Genomic DNA, 12,988 nt, shown 5'->3' on the forward strand with positions numbered 1-12,988 from the left:
TGCATTACCTTTTAAAAACACTACAATTATATGCACATCAACAGATAAACTTGTGTCTGGAGTTTTCCTTCTTTTGCTTAAATTTGTATGAAAAATCAAAATCACCTTCTCTGAATGGATCTTGTGGTGTCCCAACTACCTGTAGTCACTGTAAAATTATTGTAAAATCTTTTGAACAGTGCAGGTTATCTTCTACCTTTTGATTCCCGTCTGTGAAGTGATCTTCAGAGTGTCCCAACTACCTGTAGTCACTGTAAAATTATTGTAAAATCTTTTGAACAGTGCAGGTTATCTTCTACCTTTTGAGCCCTGTGTTCTTCTTTAGTCTCACTTTCAGTAACTGGGACAGAGCTCTGGGAAAAAGGTAGATGGGAAACAAGAACTGAGACATAGAAAGAAAGAAAGTCAACCCAAGGGAATGCTCTTTTCTCACTTTTCTACTCTTTCTGTGCCCTCTTCATACACGAACATTGTATGCTTTTGTCAAAAAGCGGTGGAGGACAGGGATGTTATGTTTAAAAAGGCTTTAAAATTTACTTATGCCGATTCTGTTCAAGATAATTAATTTTCTGAAGCAAATAGCACTACACGTGTTTTGGTTTTTTTTTTCCTCTTCATGATCACAGATCATGAAAGGCAACATAATTAATTGTGGCTCTACGTGTATTGTTTGCTTTTGAAAGTACTGTTTGGCATAATGCATTTAGGTTTTTCAAGACCACCTCCTGATAACTGTGGTGAAGCATGTTGGAAATGTTTAGTGCATGACTCATTTCATATTTATAATGTATTTTCATGCTTGAAATAAAAAAGCTTCAAGCACCATCTGCTGTCTGAAATCAGCTACTGTGCATTTCCTCTCTTTGCTAGAAGTGTTAGTAGCTTCCTGACATTTCCTGATATTAAGAGCTTATATAAGCGTTTCAAATTTTAAATATTAACTTTTGTGTCAGGGCCTATGTTATGAAATTTACCTAAAGCATTTTCCTGTAGGAACTTTTTTTTTTTAAGAAAAACACAACTGTAATATATAAAGGACAATTATCAACAATAGAATTTGAGATTAAGCAAAAATCTAACTCTTCTCCTTATCTTCTTTTAGGTAGCAGATAATGGAAAACCACCACTGTCATCTTTGACTTACATTGATATTAGAGTTATTGAGGAAAGCATTTACTCTCCAGCAATTCTGCCTCTAGAAATCTTTATCACAGCCTTTGGGGAAGAATATTCAGGTGGCGTCATTGGAAAAATTCATGCAACCGATCAAGATGTTTATGATACTTTGACATACAGTCTGGACCCCAAAATGGAATCCTTGTTCTCTGTTTCCAGTACTGGTGGCAAACTAATAGCACATAAACGGTTAGATGTAGGACAGTACTTGTTAAATGTCACTGTTACAGACGGAAAATTTACAACTGCAGCTGATATTACTGTACACATCAGACAACTCACACAAGATATACTAAATCACAGCATTGCAATTCGTTTTGCAAACCTTGCCCCTGAAGAATTCATTGGTGATTACTGGCGCAATTTCCAGAGAGCATTAAGAAACATCTTGGGTGTGAGGAGAAATGACATCCAGATTGTTAGTCTGCAGCCTTCTGATCCTCCTTCAAATCTTGATGTTCTCCTGAATATTGAAAAGTCTGGTAGCTCTCAGCACCCAATGAAAATTTTGCTCCATAAGATAAATTCTTCTGTGCCTGACCTAGAGGAGATCTTGGGTGTTCGGATAATTGATGTTTTCCATAAGCTTTGCATGGGCCTAGATTGTCCTTTGAAATTTTGTGAAGAAAAGGTAACAGTGGATGAGAACATCATGTCAACCCACAGCACGGCCAGGTTGAGTTTTGTCACTCCCCGTCATCACAGAACAGCAGTTTGTCTTTGTAAAGGTAAGAAGAGCAGTAAGGAAAACCGTATCCTTGAAAAGATTGTTCTGGTTTTAAACAGCCATAATCCACTGGGGAAAATTTCTATTATAGAAAAAGATACAGAATGTCTTGTAACCTTCACTGCAAATTTGCTTAATTTTATTCAGAGTAAGAAGTAATTCTTTCTTGTCTCATTACCTCATTTAAAGAGGTGACATAATACAAGCTTATGGGAGGGGATTTTTATTTTTTTATAGTTATACCTTTGTTTTCCATTTTATGAAAGAAGTTGGGTTTTTTGTGTCCTGTTTTAAATTGCCAACCATTTCCAGTCTTGTATGCGTGAAGGCAAGTTCTTGCAAAGTACCTGAATACTTCCTCGTTTCTGCTTAGAGGAGTGGCCCACAAAGCTTTCAAACTTGGCTGGGAATGACAGGATGCACTGGGAAATGAATATTCATTAAGATACATATAATATTGCTGGGTGAACTTTCACATCTTAAGTAAATATTTAAAGCCCATTCCTTTCCTGTCTCAGATACAGACACTCTTCTCGTGCTCCCCCCAACCCACTCTGTCCATGTTTAATATCTACATGTTGTTTTTTATGGCGTATGATAGTAATGGTAAACTTTAAACCACATCACTAGTTTCCAAATTCTACCAATTGTTTAAGTAATCAAGGTAACTATGAACATCAGCCGCTATATATGCCATTTGTATAGTCATGTCCCATAACTGTTACTTCACTTTCTTGTCTAACAGGAATATCATTTGGGTTGCTTTCAGCTACTGTCCTTAAGTGTCTCTTTTCACCACGTACCACACCAGTTCACGTACTACCAACAGAAGTGTAATAATGCATTTTGTTTTACAGAAGGGAAATGTCCCCTGGTGAATAGTGTGTGTGAAGGAAACCCATGCCCTGAAGGTACCGAATGTTTAGGAGATCCAAAGGAAGGAAAATACACCTGTGTTTGTCAAGACAGCAAAGCTGGACAGTGTCCTGGTAAGAAATTTACTCTAAAAATCTCTGTGTATAACGATATTACTTTCCAAATACAATTCGATTCCAGTGCTGTGTTAACACATTTTATGCTTTTCTGTATTCCTAAGCATCAGCTGGCTCTGCTGCAACATTTACTGGGAGCAGCTATGTGAAATATCGTCTCATGGAAAATGAGAACAAAGAGGAAATGAAGCTGACAATGAGACTTAGAACTTACTCTGCTCATGCAGTTGTTATGTACGCTCGAGGAACAGACTACAGTATATTAGAGGTATATTGAAATCTCCTAGGGCATATCTGCTCCTCTTCTTACCATCTTCTTACTATTTGATGCCAAATTAAAAGATTGAATCATACCATCTCTGTAGAATTGTTAGAATTGATAATTGCCTTCAAGGTATTGTTTGCATATACATCCAGGTGACAAACTTGTACAGAATGTTTTTAATGTGTAAAAAGGAATTAGTTTTCTTTAGTGTTTTAAACAAATTAAAAGAAACCCTGAATTATCTTTTAAATAACAACTTTAAATTCATTTGTTTATAGTACTGGTTAGGTCCATACAGAAAAAGTCACTTAAAGCACAAGATGAAAGGCCTTGAAGTATTGTAATCTCTTGATGATCTGTGATGACTTTTTTAGAGGAAAAACATGTACGAAGTTTGCATTTTAATTAAAAGAACCATATAGAATGAATCAGTCACTGTGACTTTTTGGAATACAGTGTTATTAAACTGCCTTTTATGAACACCACCATCATCCTCCCTCTCCAGCAAACATAAAACTTTTATAGACATGAATATTTTATATTCTTTTAAGTGTGCAGACTGTTCTTGATGTTGTGGCTTTCCTCTGTAGATTCACCATGGAAGGCTGCAGTATAAATTTGATTGTGGCAGTGGACCTGGGATCGTCTCCATTCAGAGCATTCAGATTAATGATGGCCAGTGGCATTCAGTTTCTCTTGAAGTGGATGGAAATTACGCACGACTTGTTCTGGATAGGGTGCATACTGCGTCTGGTACTGCTCCTGGTACACTTAGGACATTAAATCTAGATAACCATGTGTTTTTTGGTGGTCATATTCGACAGCAAGGTACAAGACATGGTAGAAGTCCTCAGGTTAGCAATGGTTTCAGAGGCTGTTTGGATTCTGTTGTGCTTAATGGACAAGAGCTGCCCCTAAACAGTAAGCCACGAAATTATGCACACATGGAAGAATCTGTAGATGTGACTCCTGGATGCTTACTGACTATGACAGAAGGTTGTTCAAGCAGCCCATGTCAGAATGGAGGCATCTGCAATGCACTGTCAAACGGAGGTAAGCTGTGCCATATTCTTTTGCTGTTAGTTTTCAAAACCACTTTTCCACTTCCCTGCCTTGAAAGACAAAATAATTTTGTGAATAATTCTCGCTTTCCGGGAGAGTTGTAGAAGACTGGTTGTTGAGCAGGTGGGAAGGCTGAGTCTGCCTGTGTTCTAGACTGAATTCCTTGGGTTATGAAGTAGACAAAGTCCATCCATCAAAGTGGGAATTTAACCTTAAGTGTCAACATCTGAAGTGCATCCTCTTAACTGCCTGCTTTAGAGTCTTCCTTTAAAAATTTTGAAATCATTGTGACAGGCTTGAGTTTCATGAGAGAATTGGAAGTTACCCTTCAATCATGTTCAAGAAAAACCTATTAGACTTCTTTCATCACTGGATAAAAACATTTCTATTTCTTCCCATCTTCTCTCTCTTTGAACCGGTAGGTGGACAGGGAGGATTTTCTCTTCAATCTGTAGGTGGGCAGGGAGGATTTCATGTTAAGTCCATTAAAGCCATGTGTGTCTTTCACAAAGCCCATATTTGATTTCAGGTTACTACTGCAAATGTGCACCTTTGTTTATGGGAGCTCACTGCGACGTAAGTGTCAACCCGTGTGCTTCCAACCCCTGCCTTTATGGTGGTACTTGCATCCCGGTCAGTGACGATTTTATCTGCCAATGCCGAGGACAATACACAGGCCAAAGGTATGTTTATGTGGTTTAATGTACTAATGAACCCCTTAGAGAATAGGTTATAAATGTAACGTATTTTCAGCTTTCTTTTTTATCTGTTTCCTACTAAAGCTCAGACTTTGAAACACACTGGAGTTAGTTGAAGTTAATACTAGTCTCTACATTACATGCCTGAATCCCACACTATGTACTTGCTTGCAGTAAGGTAACAGTTCATTCAGTTCATGCTTTTTTTTATCCCCCGGCCTCCCCCCTCCCCCCTTTTTTCTTTTTCCCTTTGCAGGTGCCAGCTGGGTCCATATTGCAAAGACAATCCGTGTAAAAACAGTGGCAAGTGTATTGACAGTTTGGATGGACCTGTTTGTGAGTGCGAAGCAGGCTTTCGTGGAGACAGGTAGATACTGTTGCACATATAGTGAGTTTTTAGCAATATTACGTAAGAGTTAACAGTGCAAACTGTTTGAAATCCGGAATGTTGATAAAATAGCAAATTTGCCTGGTAAAGTACAGTATTGTATATTAAATATATCTAGAATTGTTGAGATCAAGGAGACTACAGCAAAAACTGCTCGTGTAAACTAACGATAATTTCTCTGCTCTGTTTCTGGTAGGTGCCTGACTGATGTCGATGAATGCATAGAAAACCCATGTCTTAATGGTGCCCTTTGTGAGAACACTTATGGTTCATATCACTGCAATTGTAGCCGTGGATTTGGAGGAAAACACTGCACAGACATTGTTCTTAACAAATATGTTTCAACATCTTGGAACATTAGCTTAGCCGAAGTGATTGGGATTATTGTTTTCATCGCAGGAATATTCTTGTTAGTTGTGATTTTTGTTGTTTGCCGGAAAGTGATGAGTAGAAAGAAGAAGCAGCAGCCAGAACCTGAAGACAAGCAACTGGGAGCTACAACAGCTTTCTTGCAAAGACCTTATTTTGATGCAAAATTGAATAAGAACATCTATTCTGACATCCCACCACAGGTTCCTGTTCGTCCCATTTCATATACTCCAAGCATTCCAAGCGACTCCAGGAACAATCTTGACAGGAATTCTTTTGAGGGGTCTGCTATCCCCGAGCACCCAGAGTTTAGCACTTTTAACCCAGATTCTGTACATGGTCACAGGAAAGCTGTAGCTGTTTGCAGTGTAGCACCAAATTTGCCACCTCCACCTCCCTCCAACTCTCCTTCAGACAGCGATTCAATACAGAAACCCAGCTGGGATTTTGACTATGACAGTAAGAAATAGTCTTTTTTTACTACTTTTCTGTTAAAGAGGCATGCTGGTACAATTTTAATATAGAATCATAAAATGCTTTGACCTTCAAAGGTCATCTAGTCCAACCCTCCTGCGGTGAGCAGGGGCCTCATCAACTGCATCAGGTTGCCCAGAGCCCAATGCAACCTGACCTGGAATGTTTCCAGGGGTGGGGCATTTACCACCTACCTCTCTGGGCAACCTGTTCCAATGTTTTACCGCCCTCATTGTAAAAAATTTCATCCTTATATCTAATCTAATTCTCCTCTCTTTTAGTTTAAAACCATCACCCCTATCTCAACAGGCCTTGCTAAAAAGACTGTCCCCAATCTAATTCTCCTCTCTTTTAGTTTAAAACCATCACCCCTATCTCAACAGGCCTTGCTAAAAAGACTGTCCCCATCTTTCTTGTAGGCTCCCCTTAAAGTACTTGAAAGGCCACAATAAGGTCTCCCTAGAGCCTTGTCTTCTCGAGGCTGTACAACTCCAACTCTCTCAGCCTGCCCTCATAGCAGAGGTGTTCCATCCTTCTAATCATTTTTGTGGCCCTCCTCTGGACCCACTGCAGCGATAAGTTGAAAGTCTCTGTCTGTGCCTGTTAGGGCATTATGATTTTACTGGGTTTTGAGTCTGATTTGGCTTCATGCTCTGTTGTAAAGTTTGAAAGAATGTGTACATCTCAGCCTTAAATTCTATTGAGTCTTTAATCTAGAATGGATTAATCGTCTCACTTGAAACTTTTTCTTTCAGCTAAAGTAGTAGATCTTGATCCCTGCCTTTCAAAAAAGCCTCTGGATGAAAAGAACTCCCATCCTTATAGTGCTAGAGAAAGCATGTCTGAGGTCCAGTCTCTCAGCTCCTTCCAGTCTGAATCATGTGATGACAATGGTATGTAAAATACAATCATTCTGTACTGCCATTTATGTTCATCTGTTCTGTCTTTGCATCTGTATCTCTTAAATATCAATAGGATTTATATGTATCAAATATATATTAAATAATAGCTTATTTAATATATATCTGTATTTACTTATGTTAATACCTGGATGTATTAATTTTTTTCAAGTACTTTGCCTATCTTACATCTCATGGTAATTACTTTACCATAAAATTATATATAATCGTTCTGCTCTTAGAATATCAACAGTGAAAATGCAGCACAAGGTGTTCAGAGACTCGTGTTTAAAAAATTTTAAAAGTGTGTTCAAATTTGAGAAACTCTTCTAGGTAATCATGAGTTATCACCTTATACCAGCATACAGTGAATTTAAAAAACGGCCTCTGCACAAATATAACTTTGGTTTTGACATTCAGCTCTCAGTAAAAAGCTTTGTGGTACTACAGTTTCATTTGTTTCCTTCTCTTTTTCTTGCTGCGACCTCAGCTCCCATATGGATCAGATCAGTTCTGAGTGAGAGCAGAGTTTAAGGGACTGCTTGTAAGTTTGATTACTTTAGTAATGAAGGAAGCTGCACAAAAAGGAATTTTGTTATAGTAGACCAGTATATTTGGCTTTCACCATGATTAAAATGAATTCATTAAAAAAACCCCCATACATTGGAAAAAGCCAATATAAAAATAAAAATATTAATATTTTGATCACAACTCCAGTCCATCAAAATATAATTGGCACACATATTTGTGGGTTTTATTGTTACTAATTGGAAATCTTTTACTTTTCCATTGTGATGACAGATGCTTTTATAGTTGATATGAACGCATCTATGTATTCAGAAACACTTCAGACCGATTGGACAAAGCCACAGTTGTCTCATAAGTTAATTCACTAAATTTAAGGTGTTTTGATTCTACTCCAATTTCTGCTTTTGTCTTTATATGGTAAAAAGAACTGAAATTCCTTTAGCTTAGGAATAAAGAACATTCTGCTTCTGAATGAAGTCGAGTGATGTGTTCTTGACAGCATGGAAAGAAACATTTGTGTTAATGATTGGTGAAAGTAAAATGCTATGCTTACGGTACTCATCATTTTATCAGTTGACCTGATACCAACTTCCAACTTTTTTCCTGTGGCATTGAGTGTTGTGTGCTACATGTTGTTCACCCCTTTTCTCCATCCCATATATTTCATACATTCTTACTCACCTTTCTTGTCATGTATTGATGACTCATTAATACATAATTTTAAGAGAAATAGCTGTAGCATCATAGATGTTGTTCCTTCCTTCCTTTTTGTAGATTCTGAATTTATTAGCTTGAAATGTAATCCTTGAGCCATGCAAACAAATTGCATGTGCATACCTCATCCTACCCCAAAAGAGTATATCCTCCCCCCAAAAGTATCCTTTCCCTAGCGAAAGGGAGCTCATAAAAAATACATTTATTTTGGTTGTTTTTAAGTAAGCGTGTCATAACCTGGATTTCATATTTCTACGGTTAGACCACTGTTTGCTTACAACTTAGGCAGGTCAGATGTTTTTGAAATTCTAGCATTTTAGTTCATTTCAGTTACAATTTCTTCCCCCGGTCTTCTGTCAGGGTGAGGATGGTGGGGAAGTAGTATGCAGTCTAAAAGCAGAAGCATAATGCAGTACCCCTTAATTCACCCAACACAAGACTTTAGAAAAGTCTAGTTAATTGTTTTCTAAAGGAAGTATTATGCAAATGGTATGTTTAGGCAACATTTCATAAATTCTAACACAAATAAGGCAGTTTTGTGTTCGTGCAGAATTTGCTTCAGGAGTCTTTTCCTTGTTTATCAAGAATAAAATTCAGGTTTAGAGATGTATTTTATATATTGTATGCAACTGCTTTCTAGATAGTGAGTAAATTTATATGTACACCAGTAATCTTGCTCTATAAATAGTAATGAACTGCAATTTTAATTTTTTCTATCTGTTTACTGTTTAAAGTGATACTAACTATAGGTTTGTTTTAATTTGCTCCTTTTATACCTTTTACAAGCTTCCGTAGTGACTGTAATACACCTTGTCAATGCTGTTGTTGACTCGGTGGAAAAAGAAGGTATATACATGTTTTCATATTTATTTACTGCTTTGGCAGAATAATGCACGTTTGTCTTCTAGCAGTGCGACCCTAACAGAAGGGAGTTATAAAATATTATTTACGTGGACTTTCTGATATGTTTTAGTAAAAAATGTAATTATATTGTATATCTGTTCATATTTTCATGTGTATGCTCTAGCTACCCTGCAGACAGGTTTAAAAGTATGATTTCTTGGGGGAAAAATATTAGCATAAAAAGAACTTAGTGCTTATTCTTTTCTGAAAATATTCACACTAAAGCTCCCAGCAGAATTGAGACAGGATCAAAGGCAATTACAGATGTAGATGAAAAAGCAGCAGCCCCCGCTTCCTTTTATTCTTCCACCCACATCTGTTGGCTGAGCAGAATGGGAGTAGTCTGCTCTCAGAACTCACTTCCCTGGTCTTCAGATCAATCTGTCTCTTTAGCAGAAAAACCTGATATTAAGTGTGCAGCTGAGGTATACAGGCACACATACCCCTATCAGTTTACTTACTAACCAGCCTTACATCAGTTTCTAAAAGGCATGTTTGGGTGTATATAGGTACACATGCCTTCATTTGCGAGGTGTGGCTGTGTAGTATGTATTTGGAAGTTAGAAAGAGGTGAAGTAGACATTTTCACTGAAATTCCATTTCTTTTCTGCTAACGTTTAAGAACTAACCCTCTGGAAAACAAACTCTTTACAAAAAACTAGTAGTAATAAAGGTGCCAGTGAGTCTATACAAATGCTAACTATTGTTTTAATTGACTTAAAGATCCTTAAAGTTCCAGTAACATGCAAGTAATTAAGAACATAAAATTAATTATAGTAGCTAAAGATTCTCTTTGGTTTCTTATTTGAAGTACATCCTGTCTAGTGTATGCAGACACACAAAAAAGTGGCCAAATGCAAAGACTTCTAAGTACATGAGAGTATTTCATTAATGTGTAGCTATAGACCATAGTCTTCAGCCCTCAAAAATTGTAATGCACAGTGCTTAGGAAAAATTTTAAGACTGAAAGAGGCAAAATCTATCAGGGAAAATAATAACTTACTAAGATTTTCTCTGAGGTTTTAATTGGTAGAAAATAAAACTTAGGGATGTAGCGCTGAGGTCAAAGTTGAAAGTTGAAAGCTTGGCAGTTTAGTATCGCTGTAAGACAAGTACATATATTTTATGCATTGCAGAATATTCGTAGACAAAGTAAAGATGCCGTTGCTCAGCTGCTTCTTAACATGTGGAAGTTTCTGCTTTAAAAAAACATTCCTTCTTTCAGAGCATCTTAAGTAAAGAGTTCTGCTTTTGAGCACCCTCAGGAGGCTCTAGCAAAAGAGATCCTTGCTCAAGGCTTCAGCAAGGCCAAGTTCTGGGACAGAGGGTCTTTTCCTTTAATCTTTCCCAGTGGTTCAGTCCAACAGGTATCCTGGAAGCAAGAAATGTAGCTAGTCGCATCCTAGGAGAGTTGTAGGTCTGCGTTCTCTGCAGTGCTCCTCAGAGAAGGTTGCAGCTCTGTGCAAATCAGCAATGCTGAGTGAAATACAGCTCCAGTCTAGCAAATGTCACCCTGAAAGAGGGGCATACCCAGTTCCAGTTTGTGTTTCTGTATCTTATGTTAAAGGGTCTTTGCCTCAGAAGAAGAGGACAGGACTGAGATCTCCCTATTCCATGGAACAACTGCTCTAAATCATAAGGCCACATGGCTATTGGCTTTAGATTTGCACCCAGTTTCCCTAGAAAAATGAAGAATGTTGTCTTCTAAGTAGACTAGTGGTCAGAACCTTCTCCTGGAGATGAGGCCAGAGATGTTTTAAGAGTCTGATTTCAGACTGGTATCTCCTTTAGTGTGGACAGCATTTTTCCTGTCTGAGCTAAGCAAGATTTAAAAAAAAAAAAAAAACCGAACACCAAAAACACACACTCACCCCCAACCCCAAGAATCAACCTCTGTCCCTCTAGCCAAAACAAAATTTAAAAAAAAAAAAAAAACCGAACACCAAAAACACACACTCACCCCCAACCCCAAGAATCAACCTCTGTCCCTCTAGCCTTGCAAGAATAGATACAAATATCAGTTCTTAGGAGAAGATTCTGGCATTGCTCATCCTTACAGACCTGAATAAGGAAAATAGATTCCTGAAGAGATAAAGGTTTAAGATTTATCAGGTAACACAGGACAGTTCTCAGCTGACCCTGGGTTGTTGGGATTGCTGTAAGAAGGGAGGCAGTTCTTCCAGTCCGCAGTGTATGGAAGGTAGATCCTAAAGGGGAGAGTTCCATCTTTGCATCAGATACTTGAAAGTCTAACTCCTAATAGATACAGCCCTGTATTGAAAAACAAGGGGGAGTACAAGGAAATAAAAAAATCAGACCAAGTCTTTAGCAGAAGTCTTAAATCTAATGATACTAGGATTTCGGCGAACTACAGGTTGCAGATTTTGCCACTGCACAGCTGTATCCCAGGTGGGCTGTACATTAACTCAGTAGCTATTCCGCAGTTCAAGTCTAAAAAAGGAGGAGCCTAGGAGAAAAAAACAAATGCCAACTTCAGTACTGCTAAGTAAACTAAGGACCAAAGCAGCATGAACATCGTAGTGACAGTCATTGTTTGTCTTTACATTGGTTCTACTGTTTGATTCCTAACTACAGATGTTTTCTCCTTTTTCTTCTCATTCTGCCACATAAAGAATCTTTTGCTGTTCCTGACCTCAGCACTTCAAGAGGTGACTTCTGCATGCAGTTCATTGATGTTCACAAAAATATTTCTGTTAATACTTGGTTTTAACAGACTTACTGTCAGTTGCTTGCTGTGCATTTGTCTGCAGTGATGATTCTTTACTAGATTTGCACCTTATTACAATTCTGTATTATTTTCTTTTTTGACGTTCAGATGAGAAAAAACAATTATTTTTTAATGTGATTAGGCTTACATCTAGTTTCCAGCAGACAAATACAAACTTACTCAAGGGGAGTTTGCAAGAGACGATCAAGTTTGGTCATTTATGCATGATTAAGCTTGATTTTCCTGTTCTGTTCTTGTATTTGAATGTGGAATGTTTTTACTAATAGTCAAAGATTTTTATCAGAGGTGTGACAGTTACTGTAGAGCTAACAGCATTTTGCAAAATTAACTTTATAATTCAGTTAAGGGCTAAAGTCACTTTAAATGGTCTGGATACTTTACAAACTTCAGAAATTACTTCTTTTATGTAAGAAAAGCATTGTTTATATATGCTAAATAGATTCTTGAGAAAAATAGGCAGCTGTTATCACTGTAACTGTAATTACTCCACATCAGCTGATTAAGAATTTAGCTGCATCAGGGAGGCTGTTGGTTCTTTGCTATCCAGTGAACAATTCTATACCATTACGCATTGTGACAGCACGTTCTATAGGTGACCTACAACTCTTCCCATATTAGGTGAGATGTCTGAGAAAATGTAAAAGTTTGATGTGAATGACACAGTATCTAATGCATGGCATAATGTAAAGCTCTGTTGTGTTGAATGTCTTTTGTGGAACTGGGGCAAACTGCTCTCTAATTAACAAGTAATGTCCTAATCACAGTGATTGCATTGTCTTACTATATGTGTTGACTTCTCAGTTCAGACTGACTTGAAGACAAATACTAATACTACTTTTTTTTAAAAAAATTAACTTTTCAGGTTATCACTGGGATACGTCAGACTGGATGCCAAGTGTTCAGTTGCCAGGTATCCAAGAGTATCCAAATTATGAAGTGGTTGAGGAGTCGGCTCCCCTCTACACAGATCCAAATGCCATCGATACAGACTATTACCCTGGTGGTTATGACATAGAAAGCGATTTTCCACCTCCACCTGATGAC

At 37.7% G+C, this 12,988-nt stretch overlaps 1 protein-coding gene across 1 annotated transcript in view; it reads left to right on the forward strand.

Annotated features, from left to right (window-relative positions):
* The window catches only part of FAT1 (FAT atypical cadherin 1), a gene marked incomplete at its 5' end in the record, with an annotated part of 34,936 nt that overhangs the window by 21,185 nt on the left and 763 nt on the right, over window positions 1-12,988 (forward strand). Inside the window, 11 exons of the mRNA XM_010143581.1 lie at window positions 1,103-1,904; window positions 2,761-2,892; window positions 3,006-3,163; window positions 3,751-4,213; window positions 4,752-4,905; window positions 5,177-5,287; window positions 5,505-6,136; window positions 6,907-7,044; window positions 9,079-9,138; window positions 11,829-11,864; window positions 12,807-12,988. Of these exons, the coding sequence (XP_010141883.1) occupies window positions 1,103-1,904; window positions 2,761-2,892; window positions 3,006-3,163; window positions 3,751-4,213; window positions 4,752-4,905; window positions 5,177-5,287; window positions 5,505-6,136; window positions 6,907-7,044; window positions 9,079-9,138; window positions 11,829-11,864; window positions 12,807-12,988 (2,868 nt within the window). The remainder of the gene's footprint in view (window positions 1-1,102; window positions 1,905-2,760; window positions 2,893-3,005; window positions 3,164-3,750; window positions 4,214-4,751; window positions 4,906-5,176; window positions 5,288-5,504; window positions 6,137-6,906; window positions 7,045-9,078; window positions 9,139-11,828; window positions 11,865-12,806) is intronic.

The sequence above is a fragment of the Buceros rhinoceros genome, unplaced genomic scaffold, assembly GCF_000710305.1.
Source record: "Buceros rhinoceros silvestris isolate BGI_N320 unplaced genomic scaffold, ASM71030v1 scaffold4339, whole genome shotgun sequence".
Classification (NCBI taxonomy): Eukaryota; Metazoa; Chordata; class Aves; order Bucerotiformes; family Bucerotidae; genus Buceros; species Buceros rhinoceros.